A 24508-nucleotide genomic window follows, 5' to 3' on the forward strand; every position below is an offset into this window, starting at 1 on the left:
TGCACAAAATTCCCTCATGCTCTCTTTACCACTCTTATATCCTGACCCATTTGAAAATTTTTTTGTAATCTTACTTGTTTAGCTTGCCCCAGTATTTATTTAAGAACATCATTTCAAAAGTCCTGAAATCACCAAATTGCACTGCATGCTGGTTACCCCATGTTTGAGCTCTCCCTTCTGACAGTCTCTTTACAAATTTAATTTTAGCCAACTCACTCATGCCAGCAACAAAATTATCTTTATATGCAGCCAAGAAATCTATCTTTTCTAATTTCTTACTCAATGTTTCAAAAAATTCATTCAGATCACTTCCTGGCACCCAATCTATTTCTTCCCTTCTTCCTAGTATGTTACCACTACTAATATCTCTCTCTGCACCCTTGTACACCCAACAACTTTGTGAATTATTAATTTCATTGACAAAGGCTGGCTATGAGAAAAATTTACAGTGCAGCCATTGACTGTACTTAACTTGCATTTCCCCAGCCAACATATGCAGCCTCTGCTGCTGTGCATTTTGTCTGATAACAATGTGCTATCACTTGCAACATGCCTTGGGTCATGCAGTGTGAATGTGCCACCTCTGCTCCATGGAGCCGATGCCATGTTGTATCCATGTGATGCTGTGTGAAGAAGGCAACTCAGCAGCTCAGTGGTGATGCTATGCCACCTGAGTTTGTTGCCACTTCTGCTGCTTGGTGCTGATGCAATGTTGCCTGTGTGTGACGCTGTGTAGATGCCGCCTCTGCCACTTGGTGACTTTGACCACATGGACTGCTGTAACAGTGATGTACCAAGCCACCGTCATCTGCCGCTGCTGTTACTAACACATGCTATGATGCTTATTGTCTGCACTAAGTGCTCTATTACTGCTGCCACTGCTTTTACCACTGCCACTCTATACAGAAACTCGGGAGCACCCACACGAACTGCTCATTACAACAGGTTGGATACTGGGACAACGAATCCAAAATATCAATAGAATGAAAATGCAGTCCAATCCAGGATGAGCCAACCCAAATTAAATGCTGTTGCCCATTTACTGGGGCGTGGGTAATGTACAGCCATTAACTTTGAGCTTGGCTTGCTGACGTCAATGGAGGGTGGCCATACATCTACATCTACATCTACATGATTACTCTGCAATTCACATTTAAGTGCCTGGCAGAGGGTTCATCGAACCACAATCATACTATCTCTGTACCATTCCACTCCCGAACAGTGCACGGGAAAAACGAACTCCTAAACCTTTCTGTTCGAGCTCTGATTTCTCTTATTTTATTTTGATGATCATTCCTACCTATGTAGGTTGGGCTCAACAAAATATTTTCGCATTTGGAAGAGAAAGTTGGTGACTGAAATTTCGTAAATAGATCTCGCCACGACGAAAAACGTCTTTGCTTTAATGACTTCGTTCCCAACTTGCGTATCATATCTGCCACACTCTCTCCCCTATTACGTGATAATACAAAACGAGCTACCCTTTTTTGCACCCTTTCGATGTCCTCCGTCAATCCCACCTGGCAAGGATCCCACACCGCACAGCAATATTCTAACAGAGGATGAATGAGTGTAGTGTAAGCTGTCTCTTTAGTGGACTTGTTGCATCTTGTAAGTGTCCTGCCAATGAAACGTAACCTTTGGCTCGCCTTCCCCACAATATTTTCTATGTGGTCTTTCCAACTGAAGTTGTTCGTAATTTGAACACCCAGGTACTTAGTTGAATTGACAGCCTTGAGAATTGTACTATTTATCGAGTAATCGAATTCCAACGGATTTCTTTTGGAACGCATGTGAATCACCTCACACTTTTCGTTATTTAGCGTCAACTGCCACCTGCCACAGCATACAGCAATCTTTTCTAAATCACTTTGCAACTGATACTGGTCTTCGGATGACCTTACTAGACTGTAAATTACAGCATCATCTGTGAACAACCTAAGAGAACTGCTCAGATTGTCACCCGGGTCATTTATATAGATCAGGAACAGCAGAGGTCCCAGGACGCTTCCCTGGGGAACACCTGATATCACTTCAGTTTTACTCAATGATTTGCCGTCTATTACTATGAACTGCGACCTTCCTGACAGGAAATCACGAATCCAGTTGCACAACTGAGATGATACCCCATAGGCCCGCAGCTTGATTAGAAGTCACTTGTGAGAAACGGTGTCAAAAGCTTTCCGGAAATATAGAAATACGGAATCAACTTGAGATCCCCTGTCGATAGCAGCCATTACTTCGTGCGAATAAAGAGCTAGCTGCGTTGCACAAGAACGATTTTTTCTGAAACCATGCTGATTACTTATCAATAGATTGTCCCCTTTGAGGTGATTCATAATGTTTGAATACAGTATATGCTCCAAAACACTACTGCAAACCGACGTCAATGATATAGGTCTGTAGTTCGATGGATTACTCCTACTACCCTTCTTAAACACTGGTGTGACCTGCGCAATTTTCCAATCTGTAGGTACACATCCATCGATGAGCGAGCGGTTGTATATGATTGCTAAGTAGGGAGCTATTGTATCAGTGTAATCTGAATGGAACCTAATCGGTATACAATCTGGACCTGGAGACTTGCCCACTCTTTAGCCCACCAACACATCATAATACTAATACCAAAGCCATATATTAGGAGTGAGACATCAGCGAGTAATTAATAGAAGATGTACTGAAGTAGAATCTGTTGGTCAGAATCCTGATGAATAATAACATTGTTCAAAACAGATTGATTTTAAGTTTTGTGTAAATCCCTTTTAATTGTTTTTAGAGAAGCACAATGTATGCAAATAGTGGCCACAAACAAATAACTTGCTGAATAACTGAACACTGCCTATCGCCAGTGCAAATTTTGGTATTACTTTCTGCAGATGTAGCATTATACCCAGCAGCATGCGCTAAATCACAACATACAAGATCCAGTACATGAAAATAACATTCATAGCATACGTGCCGCCCATAGCATTACCAGCTCCTGATGAAATACCTCACCATCGCTCCAGACACCGGATGACAGGTGAAAGACCATGAGCCCTGCCCCACACACTGATTTAAAGCTTTGGTTACATGACCACTCCTCAATTCAGCACTAATAGTTTCATCCTGAAAACTGTTCATAATTTTCATAGCAGTTTCATATAATTACTTATGATAAAACATATGAAAATCTTTTCAGCCATTTTCCAATCTCTTGACAAACTCATTTATGGATTATTTTAACAATTTTAAACAAATCTGAAACACATAAATCACCAGATTTGGCACCCTAATCAGAACTCTAACTTGACCTATTTTATAAATCACATCTACAATTCAATACACATAGAAAGGTATTAGAATAATAAGGAAATAAACTCATGCTGATAAGATAATTTGTGTCTCTGTGGAGGAGTTCTTAGTTATGACACTTACTTACATAAATAAACTATATTGTTTATAACATTTTTATAGTTGTGTAATTAGAAAAGTAATCTGTTCACTATATTGCAGGCATTTTCCTCTTTCATCTGGTGTATCATGAGTGTGACTTTCATGATCAATTCAGTTGTTACAATTTGCTATGAACAATAATGGTAATATTGTCAGGCATGGATTTATCCCTCAGTGAGCTCATCCCATTTCCACAGTTCCAAAACTGTTATTGGTTTTTCTCTAGCATGCTTGTAATGAGTTTTAATGTAATAAAATCATATTAGTGACGACATTGCAAGTCACACATCACTCCGTATTAGCTTGAGTTGCAACCATGTCACCAGAACACACTCCTCTTCCTACCTAGAAAAACCCCAATGAATGCTGGGCCTCATGGCTTGCTAGCAATCTTCACTTCCACTCAGCTCACCTGTCATAGCTGTGTGACATCTGGCTGCCCCAACAAACATCCATGCCAGCCCACAGCTGACCTGTCAGATTCAGTCTGTCCTGCAGCAGTCAGATCAGCCACTTATGGTGTCACAACCTCTTTGCAACAAGTAATCTTATATTTTCAGAAGTATTTACTTTCTTCACAAAGTAAATTTGTTATGTATACTCCTCAGAGTCCATTAATATTTTTTATCTGAATACCCATACACTCTGTAGCTGGCTTTCAATACAACACCACTCCCTCATGGTTTTACTGCCTCCCATCAGTGAAGAATGATAAAGATCATTGATATAGTTCAGAATGACAGAAGAGCAAGACTGACAATATGAAAAGGAAATTAAGCAATATTGCCAATAACCCGAGTGCCGGGTGATCATGAGTCGCCTAGTATTGCTAAGACTGCAACGTGCTCTGGGGTTTCCACCTCGCAACTCCTATTCTTGGTGCACATATCTCTTTAAGTCAATGACATTTTGTAGTCGTAATGGCTTTCCTGGCATCCAATATTGTAATATGTATGCATATAAATACAGGTTTTTAATTACCATGAATGGATCAATGTTCTCATCAGGAAACTGTTTGACTTCCATGTTAGCTTTCTTATTTTTGTTGTTGTTCTCAGTAAAACTGGATTCCTATTTGAAAGCACATCAGAAGTCCCTAGCATCATGTACCATCTTTCTTTCTGATGCCATTTTCTTAATATTTTCATGAGGTATATTTGCTCTTTGAGCTTGAGCTACATCAACAACAGCCAGCAATTCCTCTAGATGAAACAATAAATTATTGGGCCTTATTTCACACACATACTCACTTGAAGCACTGATAGAACTCACTGAAGCTGAAATCGTTATAGCAACAGAAAGCTGGCTAAAGCAGGAGATAAATTCGACTGAAATTTTTATGGAGGCGCAAACCATGTTCAGAAAGGATGGATTAAATAAAGTAGGTGGTGGTGTGTTTGTGTCTGTTGGTAGTGGTTTATCTTGTAGTGAAGTGGAAATATATAGTTCCTGTGAATTACTATGGGTAGAGGTTATACTCCACAGCCGTACCAAAATGATAATTGGCTCCTTCTACCAACCCCCTGACTCAGATGATATAATAGCTAAACGGTTCAAAGAAAACTTGAATCTCGATACAAATAAGTACCGCACTCATACAGTTATAATTGGTGGAGACTTCAATCTACCCTCGATTTGTTGGCGAAAATACATGTTCAAAGCCAGTGGTAGACAGAAAACATCTTCCAAAATTGTACTAAATGCTTTCTCTGAGAATTACTTTGAACAATTAGTTCATGAGCCCACACAAATTGTAAATTGTTGCGAAAACACACTTGACCTCTTAGCCACAAGTAATCCTGATCTAATAGAGAGCGTCATGATAGATACAGAGATTAGTGAACACAAGGTCATTGTAGCAAAGCTCAAAACCATATCAAGCAAAACCACTAAAAATAAATGCAAAATATATCTATTAAAAAAGCAGATAAAAATTTGCTTTATGCCTTCCTAAAAGAGAGTCTCCATTCCTTCCAAGCTAATTATGTAAGTGTAGACCAGATATGGCTCAAATTCAAAAACATAGTATAGACAGCAATAGATATATTCATACCGCATAAGTTAATAAGAGACGGGACTGATCCACCATGGTACATAAAATGCGTCAGAACACTGCTGCAGAAGCAACGAAGAAAGCATGCCAAATTCAGAAGAACACAAAATCCCCAAGACTGGCTAAGTTTCACGGAAGCTCAAAATTTACTGCTGATATCAATGCAAGATGCTTTTAATAGTTTCCACAATGAAACATTGTCTCAAAATATGGTAGAAAACCCAAAGAGATTCTGGTCGTATGTAAAGTACACCAGTGGCAAAAAACTGTCAATACTGTCACTGCATAATAGCGATGGAAATGTTACCAATGATGGTGCAACTAAAGTGGAGTTTTTAAATACAGTTTTCCATAATTCCTTCACAAAAGAAGATGAAGTAAATATTCCAGAATTCAAAACCAGAACAGCTGTTAGCATGAGTGACATAAAAGTAGATATCTTAGGTGTTGCAAAACAACTCAAATCACTTAAGAAAGGAGGCAAGTCTTCCGGTCCAGATGGTATACCAGTCAGGTTCCTTTCAGAGTATGCAGACACAATAGTGCCTTTCTTAGCAATCATATACAACCACTCACTTGATGATAGGTCTGTTTGTAAAGACTGGAAAGTAGCACAGGTCCCACTAATATTCAAGAAAGGAAATAGGAGTAACCCACTGAATTACAGACCTATATCACTAACCTCAATTTGCAGTAGGGTTTTGGAGCATATACTGTACTCGAACATTATGAATTACCTTGAAGAAAATGACTTATTAATACATAACCAAAATGAATTCAGAAAATGTTGTTCTTGTGCAACACAGCTAGCTCTTTATTCCCATTAAGTAATGAGTGCTGTCAACAAGGGATCTCAGATCGATTCCATATTCCTAGATTTCCAAAAGGTTTTTGATACCATTCCTCACAAGCGACTATTAATCTCTGCCCAAACTCTTTGCCTTTGAATATGTCTGCTTGTGTCTGTATATGTGTGGATGGATATGTGTGTGTGTGTGTGCGAGTGTATACCCATCCTTTTTTCCCCCTAAGGTAAGTCTTTCCGCTCCCTGGATTGGAATGACTCCTTACCATCTCCCTTAAAACCGTCATCCTTTCATCTTTCCCTCTCCTTCCCTCTTTCCTGACGAAGCAACCGTTGGTTGCGAAAGCTTGAATTTTGTGTGTATGTTTGTGTTTGTTTGTGTGTCTATCGATCTGTCAGTGCTTTTGTTTGGTAAGTCACATCATCTTTGTTTTTAGATATATTAATCAAATTACACGCATATGGAGTATCGTCTCAGTTGTGTGACTGGATTAATGATTTTCTCTCAGAGAGGTCACAGTTTGTAGTGATAGACGGTAAATCATCGAATATTACAGAAGTGATATCTGGTGTTCTGCAAGGTAGTGTCATAGGCCCTCTGCTGTTCCTGATTTACATAAATGATCTAGATGATAATCTGAGCAGCCCCCTTAGATTGTTTGCAGATGACACTGTAATTTACTGTCTAGTAAAATAATCAGACGATCAATTCCAATTACAAAATGATCTCGAGAGAATTTCTGTATGGTGTGAAAAGTGGTAATTGGCACTAAACAAAGAAAAGTGCAAGGTCATCCACATGGGTACTAAAAGAAAGCCAATAAATTTTGGGTATACGATAAATTGCACAAATCTAAGGGCTGTCAATTTGACTAAATACCTCGGAATTACAATTACGAACAACTTAAATTGGAGAGACCACATAGATAATATTGTGGGGAAGGCAAAACAAACACTGCACTTAGAAGAGGAGACAAACCCATTAAAGAGACAGCCTAGATTACATCTGTCCGTCCTCTGCTGGAATATTGCTGCACAGTGTGGGATCCTTACCAGGTAGGATTGATAGAGGACATCGAAAAAGTGCAAAAAAAGGGCAGCTCATATCGTTTTATCGTGCAATAGGGGTGTGAGTGTCACTGATATGATATGCAAGTTGGGGTGGCAGTCACTGAAACAAAGGTAGTTTCTTTGCGGCAAAATCTATTTACGAAATTTCAGCCACCAACTTTCTCTTCTGAGTGCAAAAATATTTTGTTGACACCCACCTACATAGGGAGAAATGATCATCATAATAAAATAAGAGAAATCAGAGCTCGAACAGAAAGATTTAGGTGTTCCTTTTTCTCATGTGCCATTCAAGAGTGGAATGGTAGAGAAGTAGTATGAAAATGGTTCGATGAACCCTCTGCCAGGCACTTAAGTGTGAATTGCAGAGTAACCATGTAGATGCAGAAGCAAAGTATATTGCTTCAGGCTTCAGATGGTTCATTACCTCCTCAAACTTTTCTAAGTAGTGCGCCCATGCATTATGTTTTTAATTTCAGTAACTTTGACATAATCTGTTTTTGCCCATGCAGTACGTTTTTGATGGCAATATGTTTGACATAATCTGTTAAGTTCTTTGATAAGTTGCTCGCTCATGTCATGTAGGGAAATATACTGAAATTTTAATTTGTTCAATGTTTTTGCTTTCCAAGCATTCCTTAAATTGCTTTCAGATAAGCTGTGAGCCATTGTCCAATAATATGGTTTTTGTAACATCTATTTTCACACATTAATCTTTCTCAAGTTTATCCACCAGTAATTTTACATTTGCTTTCCTAATAGGGTGGGGTGCATATGTTCCTCACTATCTTGTTACACATGTGCTCAACTAGTGCCATGCACTAGCACGTTGAGGACTGGATCTACAGAATGAAATAACAGACACAGAAATATTCTCACACTTCCTGTTTCAGATCTGGACACCAATACATATAACATATAGTAGGATTACATAGGATAATGTACCAACGTATGTCCCAGAAAACACACTACATCTGTACTTGTGGACACTACTATCTGCATGCACCTGGATCTGACATCCATATCAAAGTGAAACTAAATAATTGCTTGAAAGTGTCCATATCATTTAATATAATACCCTTTGGCATACATGTGATTACAGGGAGGGCTGTCTGTACATGGCTCAGAGAAAGCAGACAACAAACCATGAATGAGTTGCAATGGGTAACATACAGTGGGTGCTCACAGTTTGTGGTATGGACACTGTTTATCACACACAACTCTACCGACAAGGCACTAAGCAAACTATAACATGTGAACATGCTCGTGGCAGTCTACATAACTTAGACCAATAATTCAGCACATAGTTATAACCAGACTGGGCACACGCAGTGTTATCATAATGACAAAACACAATCATGCACTTGTAATACAAGAGGAGGTGAACAAAGTGGCTATGGATGAATTTACTCTAAGCTTAATCACACATGACAGAATGCTGTTACACACTAATACTGTAATGTACATGAAACACAAAGGAAACAGGCAGGCAAAAGGACAACCAATTTCTGAATTTACTCTATAATAATTAACAGTGCCAGCAATGCAATACAATTAAATCCTGTTACTACTGTGGAGAAGAAAATGACTGGTTATTGCTGAAAGTACAGTCGCAAGATGGTGCACACATCCAGCTCTTTGATAATACTCTTGGCAAGAGTGATATGATCCATGAGACTGTCAACATTAATACAGGGGATTCTGTCAGGAAGAGGCAGTAAGCTGTGAAAATGAAGCTACTTGGTGGTGTGTAAGGATTAATTGCAAGACTTGGTCTATATCAAGAGAAAATGAAGCACACTGCCACTAGCCCTCAATAAGGCTTGCAGGTGCCAGCAATTACAGCTCAGCTAAAGCGTGCAATCCTGACTCACCAATGTTGTCTTCACTTCTCTCCTACCTGTCTGTAACACTGTTATGGCAAGCTGTCAAATATTAATTCTTCTAACACAAAACACTCTGGAGTTAACACTCAGAAAAATGTTATCCCGTTTAAATGAAGATGTAACTTGCTTGGTGTTGGCACAGGAAGTGATGGTCAGGGAGCACTTTCTGCCATGTGCCTTTCTGGAAAAAACTCCAAGCTGCAGCAAGAAAGTGCATGGCAGAGAGAGACTCCACTCTTATTTGCAGCCTGATCTGGCACTGTGTGACATGTCATCTGCTGTTGATATCTGTTGAAGCAGATGGATGGTGGATGCCCACACACTGTAATATGTCACCCCAAATTTTTTGATACATCTATCACTACAAAAATATATTCACGCCCCCCCCCCCCCCCCCAAATATGGGTAACAGTTGAAATAGGTCGGCAATAACAGAATCAGGTCTGTTTTTTGCCTCTACATTGTACATTTGGTCTTGTATTATCTTATTATTTGCTCTAACCTTCTGACATCTGTTGCACATTTCTAACCTGTTTGACAAGTGTCACTGCATGTTGTTATATAAAACTGTTTCACGGAGCTTTGCTATACATTTTCTTGCCCCATAGTGACCAAATTTTTTGTGTACGTAGTCAATAAGCAAATCCACGTACTGTTCAGGAAAACATATTTTCCATTGGCTTTCACTTTCCTTCCTCCTTCTGAACAAAATGCTTTTGTGTACCTGATTTTCAGCCCTTTTTATGTATCTTATACACAAATCAAAAAAAGTTTTGCATCACCTCAGTTCTGAGAGTTCCAGTACCTCTACAGAAAATTGGAATAGAGATCAACATAAACATCATTTCCACCCTTTTTATTGCTCATGAAAACCACACACTGCATGTTGTACCACCATATAGTGAGACCTTCAGAGGTGGTGGTCCAGATTGCTGTACACACCAGTACCTCTAATACCCAGTAGCACATCCTCTTGCATTGATGCATGCCTGTATTTGTCATGGCATACTATCCATAAGTTCATCAAGGTACTGTTGGTCCAGATTGTCCCACTCCTCAATGGCGATTAGGCATAGATCCCTCAGAGCAGTTGGTGGGTCACATCGTCCATAAACAGCCCTGCTCAATCTATCCCAGGCATGTTTGATAGGCTTCATGTCTGGAGAACATGCTGGCCACTCTAGTCTAGCAATGTCATTATCCTGAAGGAAGTCATTCACAAGATGTGCATGATGGGAGCGCAAATTGTCATCCGTGAAGACAAATGCCTCCCCAATATGCTGCCGATATGCTTGCACTATTGGTCAGAGGATGGAATTCACATATCGTACAGCCATTACGGTGCCTTGGCATATGTTGGCCCCACATAATGCCACCCCAAAACAGCAGGGAACCCCCACTCTGCTGCACTCACTGGACAGTGTGTTTAAGGCATTCAGCCTGACCAGGTTGCCTCCAAACATGTCTACGACGATTGTCTGGTTGAAGGCATACGCGACACTCATCATTGAAGCATGTTCCTGTGATACAATATCCATAGTCAACATCTATCGTCAGGAGTTCTGGGAACTGGGGTGATGCAGAACTTTTTTCAATGTGTGTATCAGATTGATTTGCTGTAAATATAGAACCCACCTTGTTAATTTCAAGTGGTTAAGTTTACATGTTTCTAAGAAAGTCAGTGCCATGTGGTAACTATAAACAATTACTTTGTATCCCAACAAACATTTCTGAAATTTCTGCAAGCTGAAAATAATAGCTATAGCCTCCTGCTCCGAGATACAATAGTGACTCTCATATTGCTGTAAAGATCTACTTACAAAAGCTTCATCCCCTTCTTTATTCACTTGAAACAACTTCCAGCAATACCAAACCTGCACAATCTGGTGTTAAACAAGATGGCTTAGCAAAATTTGGATGTTGTAGTATTTTGCTGTCTCACAGGGCCTCTCAGCTCCTCAAAAGTACTCTGACAGTCCATTATCCATTTGTCAGGTTCCTTAAGCATGGAGCATTAAATAATTGTCCTGCCAAAAATCTCTGATAGGAACTGAATAAACCAAACACACACCTTAACACCTTCCTTTCAGCAGAAGCTTTGTATTCCCTTAAAACATCAATTTTTTGCAGGGCCTGGAAGAATTCCTTCCCCAGTAATGACATGTCCTAAAAATTTCAATTCCTTTTTTAAGAATTTGGTTTTATCTCAATTTCATTCTCCCTTTTGGAATTACTTCCACAACTTTGTCTAGTAACATGAAATTTTCTTCCAAAGTTAATGTGGAAATTAGAACACTATCAATATATACTGTTATTTTCCTTAGTAATTCATCAGCCAAGACCAGTCACATAGCTCATGAAAATGCACAAACACTTATATTCAGCCCAAAGGATAGGCTACAACTTTGTAATGATTACAATGACCTTCAAACAAGACTGCTGTGTACTTCCTGGATCCCTTAGGAAATGGTAAGTTCCAATAGCCATATGTTAAGTCCATTGATGCAAAGAATTTTGCCACTTTCAGTTTTTCTAACAATCCATCAATGTTTTCAAGTCAGTCACTTTCCAGTAGGTCCATCTTATCCAGAGCCCTAGCATTTTGACAAAAGCCTCACAGGTCCATCTTACTTAAGCCCCAGAGTCAAAGGATTATTGTATACACTTTCAGTTTTTTCAATAATCCTACACTTAAGCGTTTTTTGAATTAAGTCCCTCACAGCTTCCCTATGCTTTTTAATAATTTTTAATGGTTTTTGAGAACCTTCAGATCTCCTTTAACAGTCTAATAATATACACAGTCTCCTACTAATCCTGTATGATCTCAGAAAACCTTCATATGCTTAAGCGAAACCTCTTTTAATTCTCTTGTTTGGTGAAACCTCTCTGAATTCTCTCTTTTGGTGTTTGTTTAATTTGTGAATTTCTCCCACTTTTTCCTGTTCTTTTATTTTTTACTGCAAAAATTCCTCTGGATCCCTCCCCATCTCTTCACCATATCCATTATACCCTTTGAACTCATCCTTTTTTCCTACAATACCTTATAGGGATATTTTTCTCTTTCCTCAGTCATCAGTTTCTTTTTCCTAAAACACAGTAAAGTCACTTTTCTCCCATTTATTTCCAGATTCACAGAATGCTTGTTAAAAATCCAACTTCACTTTATCCTTATTAAAGAAGTCTACATGCACTGCCACATCAATACTTGAACTTGGAATTGCCAGAAAGTTGTGATAAAAATGAATACCATTTATTTTTAAAGGCAACATTACTTTATGTTTAGCAGGTTTCTTTATCTTCCCTGTGGCAACAATTATTTGGATACCTAAAACAAGCATTATTTCCAATGCTTCCTTGTCACGTGAAACATGTAACAATTTCTAACAGCATAAAGATTGCTGCCACTGTCAGCTAAACACTACCATTTATCATATTGTACCAACAAGTTAATTACTAGCTGTCCTGTCTTTTCTTGCTATTGTTGACTTCAGATTATTCCAGTAAATAGTGCACAATTTCCCTTATGTCAAAACCTTCTTCACATCTAGAGGTTGTTCGCCCTCCGGTAGCTGAGTGGTCGGCGTGACAGACTGTCAATCCTAAGGGCCCGGGCTCGATTCCCGGCTGGGTCGGAGTCTTTCTCCATTCAGGGATTGGGTGTTGTGTTGTCCTAATCATCATCATTTCATCCCTATCGACATGCAAGTCACCGAAGTGGCGTCAAATCAAAAGACTTGCACCAGGCGAGTGGTCTGCCCAATGGGAGGCCCTCATCACACGACATTATTATTATGATTATTATCTAGAGGTTACACATGCATTTGTGGGATTCCTCTCACTGCTCATCCTGAATCTGCCCACTAATGACAAATGATAATGCTTCAACAAACCAATCTTCTCTCTCTGAATCTGTTTAAGTTCACTTTCAGCTTTATCTTTTTCCACATTTCCATTAATTGTAGGATCCCTGTTACAGTCATCACCTGTCTGCACAAATCCTCAGTGATCTCCCACACTTCCTCCATATTTCCTTCATTTAGATCCCGCAATCCCTCATTATCTGTGTTCTCCCCTTCTTCCTGACAAGATTCCTCATCTGTTCTACCACACAAGGTTTCCATATAAAGAAGTTACATACGCTGCAGTGTTCACTTCCCTCACCTCTGTGCAAAAACTTGTCAAAGCCACTATTAAACATGCATATTCATGCTTTGCTGGTTTCATTTGCCTCAGTTGTATGCATTTAGTCATTACTTTTAGATTCCATTTCCCTATTGTTAATGTATACAAAAGGCATAGTGACTGCTAGCCATGCTGTCTGTTGTGAAAATCATCATCACATATTGGAGAGAATGGTGTATAAAAAGGTTGTTACTCTCTAGTATTTGGCCTATTTGCATTGCATGAGTTCCTTACCCCCTTCACAATTGTTATTCTGTTTATATTAACATTCTGGTAGGTTTCTACAGTTCCATGCCACCTAAAATTCCTGTTAGCCTGCTCCTCCTCTGCAATAAGTTTTCTACTCTTTCCAAGTAATTAATAAACTTATTAATGTCATTCCTAGGAGAAGCAATAATTTTGTAATTCTGCTTCATAATCAACTTCCCATCTAACCCCATTATAATTTGCTCCATCTCTAATGTATTTATCAAATATGATGCATTCATAACCCACTCTAAGCAAATCTTTTTACACTTTCATTCCTGGAATTGAGCTTTTCTTCTGCCCAGAAACTGTTTCACAATTCCATTTGTTTTTGTCTGTCCCAATATTCTTGCAAAAATGTTTCCTTAAATTTTTCTAATGTGTCACACTGCTCAGTGGCAGTTAAGCCCCATGTCCTAGCGTCTTCCAAAACTTTTGACATAATGAAGCCTATATTTTGGCAATCACTCCATAATCTAGGCAAAGCATTTTCAAAATTGTTTTTGATGCACATTTTCAGATAGATCAAAAAATTGCCTATTATTAATATAAGCAACTTTTGATGATTCAGTAACAAGATTACATTCAACACTGTTAGTACATATTCTAATGTCATACACTACCTTAGACAATCTGTTGTCATACTCATGCAGTCTACTTTCAACTCTCTCAACCTGGTTAGTCAGCTGATCACTAGTTTTCACCACTACCACACAATGAGACACAACATTTACAGGTTTTAAATGGTTTTCACTTTCAGCATTAATCTCACTATCTAAGGCTTTATGTTCATTTTCACAAATAAATTCAACAGAAGCAACTTTCTGCTCAACTTTATGTACATTCTCTTGTAACTGATCTTTCCTTTGCTTCCTTTGTATAGCCACACTTTTAATAACTTCTGTTAATTCACTTTTCACACTTTCTGAGGACTGTTTACATATTTTATTGACTTGAGAAACTCTTTCCTCAGTCTTAGTTTAATAAAATGCAAATCTTTCTCCCACATTTGCTTCAACTCAGAAGCCTGTCATTCTATTTTCTCATTAATTTCAAATTTATAAATTCTAACTTCACCAGCTAAACTACAGATATCTTCTTATTGCTGTCAATTTTTTATGAAGATTACCAATCTATTGTTTAAGCTCACTAGAATAGAAAGCTCACTAGGTTAGTGGTGCATATCTAGTTTCACATCACTAAAATTTTATTCATGTTAAACATTAATCGTTCAAACATTTCTTGCAAGCTTTCTAGTTGACTTTACTCTTGTATAACTCCCTGTTCAGGTTGTTTTACAGGCAATATACCAAATTTGGTATATGTTTCCACAGTTTTTTGTTCATCTACATTAAAATGACTGACATCAAACAAATTAGTATCGACCAAACTCATTCAATTGATTATTGTCAAATTAAAGTGTACTGTACATGCATATCTCAAAGAACAGACACTGTGGATCATCCACAGCTGTACAAAATACTTGAAAACCAACTTGCTGATTGTAAACTCCTTGACATCAGCTGTATTAGGTATAGATCTACCGCCCAGGAGTGACATATGAAAATTTTTACTGGGCCGGCCTTGAACATGGATTTCCTGATAATCATGAGTGGCCATGTTATCCACTTCAGCTATCTGTGCACACTCCTTGGACCAACACAAATTTCCAGATGTCACACTGCCTACATCCTTTTATCATAGGCCACAAAATTCATCACCTAATGCTTCCAACATTACTTCAATGCCTGCAGCAGAGAGAATGAGGCAACAAGGAATCAAGACGAATGTTGTTATTGTCACGTGCCCTCGTAGACTTAGAGTACTTACACATATGTCTGAAAGAAGTGTGATAAAAGGATGTAGACAGTGGGAAATATGGGTTAGAGTCCTCATCCAGCATGAATTTTTGTATGGCACTATTGGGTAATAGATCTATACCTAATACGGTTGATGTGAAGGAATTCACAGCCAGAGAATTAATTTCAAAAGTTAAAATGCTCTCCTGTAGCTGCATTCATTATAACATTCTGTTCTGTTTCTGTCCCAGTGATTGGAGAGAACTGCTGTACATTAACAACTGCAACATCATTATTTCCTTATCCTCCTGCTTGCCTTTGCTTGGGAGTGCGTGGTTTATTGACACTCACACTAAAACTGAACCACATCCTCTTCTTGCAAAACTACAGAAATGTCACTCTTTTCCATAATGGCAAGCCTTTTAATACCAGCCAATACTAGACAAAAGAAGCTTAACTTACTTACAGTCATCTGCTGTATCCACATTTTGTCATCTCTTTGGGTCTCAACTTCAACTTCTGCTACACCAGTTTCCATGCCTCTGTCTGTTGCATATGTCATCCATGCTGTTCTACTCCATTAGCCACTAAATGAAAAATGTGCCACTTTCTCTTACAGTTCTACTGTGCTTCCTCCATTATGTAGATGATGTTTTGCCATCTCCTTCCCATCATAAAGAGACAGTTTTCATTGCATCAGCCTCATTTTTACTTTCTCATGCTGTATACCAAGCTACACTGCCCTCTTCCAGAATCTCACTCATTCACAGTTTCAACATGCTACACTTTTTTTACTTCCTGGGTGGATATGCACTATGTGCAGCTGTGTAGCGTGTTTCCTACACAAGGTTGCCCACCCTCCTATTGGTGATATTCTTCTGCAGCACATACCTTCCCTGAAGTAAATGAGTAATGTTTTTTTGACTGTAAAGCTGTAATAAAAACCAGTCCCACTACGCAAATTACATGGTGCATAATCTGTTCTCAAGTTCCATGTTTTACTAATATTAAATGAGAGAAAGTCTTTGAATGAATATTCTGATATATTCAAAGGATGGAAAAACCAGGATGGCATAATGCCAGTATTATGGAAAGGATAGATTGCTACATGCCATATTGAGGGTATGGTGAGTCGTAGACAAGTGCAACAAAAAGTCTGTTAACCATGTGAGCTATCAGCCGAAAGGCCTTCTTCTATTGCAGAAAACACACCCAAGTTCACACAAGCCCAACTCACACACACATGATCACTGACTCCGGCGACCCATACCAGGCAGTAGTTGGACAGTTGACAGTTGCTTGCTGTTTGGCCTCAGTTGGTTGTAGGGTGTGAGCACATTATCATAAATGTGGCTTACAATTGTGTACTGCATTATGTATGTGTTATAGTTGAATATTAAGTCCACACCTTCTCACAGAACATGCAGATTGGAGACTTGTCTGCTCTGTAAAAGAGCATAGGTCATGATCTGTGGTAGATCTGATGACAGAACACAGTGCCCATGCAGGCACAGGTGTTTTAGAACAAACCATTCATTTCACACTGTTGAACAAGGGGCTCTGCAGTAGACAACTCCTACATGTTGCCAAGTTGATGATATGACAGTTATGATTACAGTGGGCATGGAATCAATGAGATTGGACTATTGATATACAGGTAGTGTCATCTGATTGAATAAATCACATTTCTTTTTACACCAGGTCAATGGTTAAGACTGGATTTGACATCATCCAGGCGAATGGCCGCTTGATTCATATAGCATGCCATGGATGCAAGCCAGTGGGGCCAGTATTATAATAGGAGTGTAAGATGGCAGCTAGAGTAAAAGTTAAGCAAGTGTCCTTCCAGAAAAATGTAAATTTTGCTGTAAAAAAGAAATCGTGTGAAAATTGTAAGGATGAAATTATGAAACTGAATGTATGGATAACGAGCTTACAGTTCATAATCAGTAGCTTGAAAACATATTTTGAAAATACAGCAAGAAAATCGTGAGCTGAACAGGCTAAAACTTGTGCGAGATAGTTCATCCATTACAGAAAAGTGGTCAAATGTGAAGTGCAATAACAGCACGCCCAAAGTGCAAAATCAGAAAACCTGTGAAATTAATGCAAGCTTTGTGCACAAAAACATATTTCAAGTACTTTCAACAACCGATAGTGAAAATTCGACATATAGTTTGTATGAATGATGGGAAAAGCAAAAAGGCACTGTGAATAAGGTAGGAGAAGAAAATTTATTGACAAAAACAAGCGGGAATGAGGTCAGTATAAATGTGCCTACCAAATATTGTGCCAAAGTGTTCAGTAAAACAATAAAAAATGATTCACATATTGTGGACTCCAATAACAGCAAACTGTTTGTGCTTTCAGACAGCCATGGTCATGGACTTGCGAGTAAGCTAAAAGAAACAGCTAAAACATATTTGTGTGGTATAGTGAAACCAGGAGCCCCACATAACTAAATTTAAAAAATTACTGCATCCGCAGATAATGACTTCGTTGTACTTCTGGGAAGTGCAAACGATGTCTACAAAAATGAAACATTGAGTGAACCTGTGATCTTAAACAGTATCTGAGAAACCTCACTCACACAAACATAATAATGGTTGATATTCCACATCACTGTGATCTTGTAAAATGGTCATGTGTCAATATGGAAATAAAAAGTGCCAACAATCAGTTTGCAAAAATTTGCAGATATTTTAAATATGTGAAAAAAGGTTTATATAAGCAATATTGGATGTAGAGTCCACACACAACACAGATTTCATCTGAATGACATGGGGAAAGAATATCCGGCAAACCTGATAACCAAGGACATAAAAAACCACCAAAATAAATTCAAAACCTAAATGATAATTGCATCATCATCGCCAGACTCCATAATGAAAGCACTTCAAAAAGAGGTAAAAGCATTAGAACCACCATCAGCACCAGCAAAGCATGTAAAGAAAGATGAAGTGTTACAAGAAAAAACAGTGGACAGTGATTTGAATGACAAGAGAACTACATTTCCTCATCATCCAAATATTATTTGAGATGAAAATAAGAAAAATGAGAAGACTCCAAGTTCACAAGAAAGCACAGCAGTACTGGGAGAACCAACATTGGAAGTGTCAGAATGTACAAGTATATCATGAAAGGTGCAGGAAACCTGTCCTTCTCAAGGATTTTTGGTATCCCACCAGGACACGGGAATGAATATGACAGCACAAAATGTAAATAAAACTGTAACCAGTTCTCACCTCAAGTCACCTGCAGATTTTAAGCCTAAATATTCAGTGCCTTAGAAATAAATCACTGGAACTTGAGGTAGCAATGAATGGTGCAAACACTGACTGCATGTGCATCATGGAGCATTGGTGCAGCAGTTTTGAAGTAAGTATAATTAATATACATCCATATAAGATGGCAAGTCAGTATTGTAGAAAAAATGCAAAAATCAGAGGTGTGTGTATCTTTACTAAATCAGGTATCAGGTAAAAGAAGATGTGAAGCTGAATCATTGAGTGTGGAAAATAATTTTGAAGCAGCAGCTAGACAGTTGTTTGAAATACAGGGAAAAGTCATAGTCATAGCAATATAAAGACCCCCTACTGGGGATACAGACATATTCATTAATCATTAGAAACACTGCTTAACATTCTTTTTATTGAAGGAGCCACTGTAGTTGTCTATGGGGATTTCAACCTAAATCTTATGATTGAAAGTAGACTAAAAATCAATTCCTAAATCTGTTATGTAGTTTCAATCTGTTTCCACACATACACAAATCCACAAGAATAACTTATAGTACATACAGTCTTGCAGATAATATATTTTCAAATGTACAATGCACAGAAGTAGAAGTAACAAATCCTGATTTATCAGACCATAATGCTCTTGTCCTCAAAATTTCTTCAATGCCACTGCAACAAAAAAAAGTGTACTTCATGTATAAAAGAAAATTTTCCACTGAAAACTGTGTAATATTAACAATTATCCTAACTAGTGAGTGCTGGGCAGAAGTGCTGTCCCTAACAAATATGAATGATGCATATAACAGTTTTTCTTAAATTTTCATGGGATATTTCGAAATGTGCTTTCCAAAGAAGCTGTCAAGAATCACATCACATCACAATACAAAGCCAAGGTCTTGGATCACAGCTGGCATCAAAACTTCTTGTGGAACTCGAAAGAGAATAATTCAAAATTGAAGACATCTACAGATCCACAGTTCATAGAATATGTTAAGAATTACAAGATGTTATACTGAAAAGTAATTGCCAAGGAGAAATTTATAAGTAATGACAACTTAAAAACACAGTCTGATAACAAATCAAAAGCCTTATGTGAAGACCAGGATATCATTCTGAAAACCACAGAAAATTTCAATATTAAAAAAACAAATTTGGCAAATTACAACAACAGTTACTTCACAAATGCAACAACTTCATTAAGCTTGAAATTTAGAAACCAAGAAAAACCTGAATTTCCAAAAGCTGCTTGTAGCATGAGGATAGATCCAACAGACGACATGAAATGTTCAAAGTAATAAAAAGCTTGAAACCTAAAATGTCAGCAGGAGTAGATGAGGTGTCAGTTTATATCATAACAATGGCAGCTGCACAAATCTCAAGGCCCTTGGCATACATAGCCAACTTATCATTTAGTGAAGGAGTGTTTCCGGAAAGGATGAAAATGTCAAAAGTGAAGCCATTATTCAAAAACGGTGACAAGTGTAAGGTAGAAAACTGTGGGCCAATATCCCTCCTTCCAGCATTTTCCAAAATAATAGAAAAATTAATGAAACACATAATCAACAAATATCTAAATTACCATAAGTTACTAAATAGAAATCAGCATGGCTTCCAGGCAGGTAAAAATACAGAAACAGCTATGATGTTATACACTGAACAAATAATCAAAAATCTAGAAAAAGATAACAGCATTGTAGGAATAAATTTAGATCTCTCCAAAGCATTTGACACTGGCAATCATGGCATTCTTTTAGAAAAACTGGAAGCATTAGGTATTCATGGGACAGGGAAAAATTGGTTTGAATCATACCTATAAAACAGAACACAGATTGTAGGACTGATGTCAGATTACTCCAACCACAAAATAAATTTAGTATCAGATGCAAAAACTGTGGAAATAGGAGTGGTTAAGTCAGTATTCTAGGTCCCTTATTGTTCATTATCTACATAAATGACTTTCACACCTCAGACAGAGCAGCAAAGGCAATACTATTTGCAGATGACACTAGTGTGATAATAGGTGCACCAAAGCAAATGCTGCAAACAACTATTGATCAAGTAATAAAGAATGTCCACACTTGGTTCAATTCAAACCATTTGACATGAAATGCAACTAAAAGAAATTATATGCAGTTTGAGAAAATATGTCAAAATGTAAATCTTGATCATTTGTTGGATGACAAGCCCATAGACAGAGTGTCATCATCAAAATTGCTGGGGATTTGTGTAGATGAAAACCTTAATTTTAATGACCACATAATGAAACTTGTGCAGAAACTTAACTCGGCCTGTTTTGCTCTTAGAGTTATTGCAAATGTCTGTACTGCAAAGGGTGCCAGGATGGCATATTTTGGCTATTTTGAGTCTCTTGCAACATACGGAATAATATTTTGGGGTTCCACCACCTGCCGTCTAAAGCTAATCTTTCTGTTACAGAAGAGGGCTATCCGAATAATAACACAGTCATCCACAGACACAATGCAAACCCTTATTCAACAAGCTTAAAGCTCTAACAGTGTGTGTGTTTTATATGTTTGGGCCCACCTTGCAGATTTTCAGACAAATGCTGACTTGCATAACTACAATACTCAAAATAGCACAGCAATTCATACTCAGTGAACAAAAAGAACACACACACCAAGGCATGTGTGCCATATTTGTACAAAACTCTACAACATAGTGCCAGCCAACATCAGAATGTTAGAAGGTAAAAACAGATATAAAGTAGAATTTAAAGAATTTCTACTTGAACAATGTTTTTACTCAGTAAATGACTATTTCGGCCAATAAATAATTCTGATAATGTTTATATTAAGGCAAAACTAAAAACATTGTCTCTTGTCCCTTAAAGTTTCTGTTAATTTTGCATATCTGATGGACAGCTGCTGAGTGTGAAGGGCTTCCTGTTTAGGGTAGACAAAAGTAAAGCCTTGGGGCAAACAGACTATTCAGTTGCAATACTGTTAGTACACATGTATAAAAAGTTGTATTACTGTGTCTTGTCTGACCAAGTATTATTCTTTGTACATTTTTTGTACAATTTTGTATGTCTTATTCTTTGTACTACTTAATGTAAAATTAAAAAAAATATATGAGGGATGTTCACTTGGGGTTCCAAGGAACCTGATACAGCAAATCTGGGACACTTTTAAGATGCCAGCTCTGTGTCCACAAACCAATGACATTTAATTTATGGGAACTGAATGACCTGTGGATAGGCATCTCATGCCACATACTTCCAGAAACCTACCAAGGGTTTGTTGAATCCATGTTTTCCAGAATCACTGATGTGTTCCATTCCAAAATGGGACCAAAACACTATTATCAGGGTGATCATAATTTTGTGGCTCATCACATTGTGCATGCACATGCACACATGTTTGTTTGTGTGTGTGTGTGTGTGTGTGTGTGTGTGTGTGTGTGTGTGAGTGAGAGAGAGAGAGAGAGACAGAGAGAGAGAGAGAGAGAGAGAGAGAGAGTGAGCGAGTGTCTTTCTGCTGTATGATTATTTCCTATGTTACAGAACATCTGAGAATGCAGTTCTTCAAGTCTGTAACTCAAGCACTATTGGACTTCCCTGAACTGAATGTGCTGGCACCACTGCAGCTTTTGTTAGAGGCATTAAATGCTCGCAAGTCTCTTCCCAGTGAAAACCTTGGCACAGTATTGTGGAATGTGGCCTGCTACCTGGATTGCTTGCCTGCAGAAGCAGGTGCAGGACTGTGGGGTGGTCTTTTGAGTCAGCTGGAATTACTGCTACGCCGGCTGTCACTTGGTCTGTCTGTCCTCCCTGACCCTGCTCCTCTTTTGCGAATTGCTTCTGCTGCACTCAGAGCTCCAGGAATTACAACATGCAAGGTTAGTTCAGGCTAAATAAAAGTTGTTATTGCATACCTTAATGTAAGTTCATGATGAGGAGTTGTCAGATACAAAGACATTGCTGACATTAATTAAATCACTGCTTTTTGAAGCTACATATCCAACTTTTATGGCATTGGTATCTTGAAATCCGAAACACTGGAGCTGATAAAATTTTGTTTTTAATCAAGTAACATAGGTACCATCATGAATCACAACTTCAGAAATTTGGAATAAACTAAGATATAAATTAACTGTAGGAAATTACTTCCATTGAAGGAATTTACAGCTAACCGAATTGATCTTATCAACACTATTTTTACTTTAAAATGCTACAAATGAATGCAATACAATTAGCAGAAAAACTGCAGCTTGAAAAAACAATCTTTCCTACCCAGTTATATTAAGAAGCTACAATTTATATATTTGCTTCTGCTTAGCATTCACATGAGTGCACTGATTATTTTTATTTGATCCTATATGTTCTTCACATTAGATGCAGTGTACCTGCAGCTGTTACACTGTGCTGTTACACTGTCCAGTCACATTAATGTGACCCTTTGTCAAAAGCCTGAATAACCACTTTTTTCAGTGTTAACCACTGTAAAACATGCAGGAAGTGAGTCAGTGACATTCTGGAAGGTAACAAGAGAGATGTGGAGCCATGACAACTCCAGTGGTGTGGCCAACTGTGCTAGGTTTCTTGGCTGAGGATCCATGGCACGAACAGCCCAAATGAGATGATCCCACTGATTCTCAATTGGGTTTAAATCCAGGGAGTATGGTGACCAGGGGAGTATGGTAAACTCATCCTGCTGCTCTTCAAATTATGCTCCTACACTGCCAGCTGAATGACTCATTGCATGGTCCTGCTGGTAGATGCCATTCTCCCGAGGAAAAACAAACTGCATGTAGGGGTGGACATGGTCCCAAATGGTAGATGCATACTTGTGTTGATCCATTGTGCCTTCCAGAATGATGATATCACTCAGGGAATGTCCCTCAGCCTGGCAATTGTTGCAGGCTGTTTGCTTTCAGACATTTCATGTTGTACTCGCCAATAGCCATATTTCTGATGGAGCATGAAACATGATCTGAGAAGGCCACCTGTTGGCATCCAGTGGACATCCTGTTGAGGTACTGGCATTCAAATTCCAGCCTTTGTCAGCATGGGTGCATGAACCAGGTGCCTGCTACAAAGGCCCATACGCAGCAACATTTGCTGATCATTTGTTAAGAAGATACTGATAGTAACCCCTTGGTTCATCTGGACAGTCAGTTGTTTCACAGTTGCACATCTATTTGCTCACACATATCTCAGCAACTGCCATTCACCTCTGTCATCTATGGCCTGTGGTTCACCATGTTTGCTTCAGCACTGGTTTTGGATTGTGGGATTTTGCCATACACAGTATACTTTAACTATGACAGCATATGAACAATTTACAAACTTAGCCATTTTGGAAATTCTTGTGCCCTTGGTCTGAAAGTCAATGATTATGCCCTCTTGGAAATAAGATAAATCACTCCATTTCCATATTATGACAACACTGTTTTCTGTGTCCCCCCAACACACTTTATATACCATCCACTACCAGCACTGCCACCAGCTGTCTGTGAGTGGTTATTGCACATTGATGTTGAACATTGATGGTCATCAGATTAATGTGACTAGACTCTGTATAAATAATTCAAATGAGTAACAACTCTAAATGAAAGAAATGTAGTCTGTGTTATGACCAGTTTTTGTTACAAGGTCATTCTCAGGTGTTCAATAACTGCTTAATGCAACAGCTGTCTGATTCTGAATTTACCACTTATTTGCACACTGGTCATTACTAGATTTAAAGCACAGATGGTTTTGTGACAAGACATCTAGTGCTGTTAGTTCTGCAAGAAGACATCTGTTGTGTTAAACAATTCCTGAACACTTGAAA

The 24508-nt window shown here is 38.3% G+C and overlaps 1 protein-coding gene across 1 annotated transcript in view; it reads left to right on the forward strand.

Annotated features, from left to right (window-relative positions):
- The window catches only part of LOC126248502 (protein unc-79 homolog), an 875350-nt gene that overhangs the window by 676898 nt on the left and 173944 nt on the right, over positions 1–24508 (forward strand). Inside the window, exon 43 of the mRNA XM_049949540.1 lies at positions 22237–22571. Within this exon, the coding sequence (XP_049805497.1) occupies positions 22237–22571 (335 nt within the window). The remainder of the gene's footprint in view (positions 1–22236; positions 22572–24508) is intronic.

Source organism: Schistocerca nitens, chromosome 3, assembly GCF_023898315.1.
Source record: "Schistocerca nitens isolate TAMUIC-IGC-003100 chromosome 3, iqSchNite1.1, whole genome shotgun sequence".
In the NCBI taxonomy this organism is placed as follows: Eukaryota; Metazoa; Arthropoda; class Insecta; order Orthoptera; family Acrididae; genus Schistocerca; species Schistocerca nitens.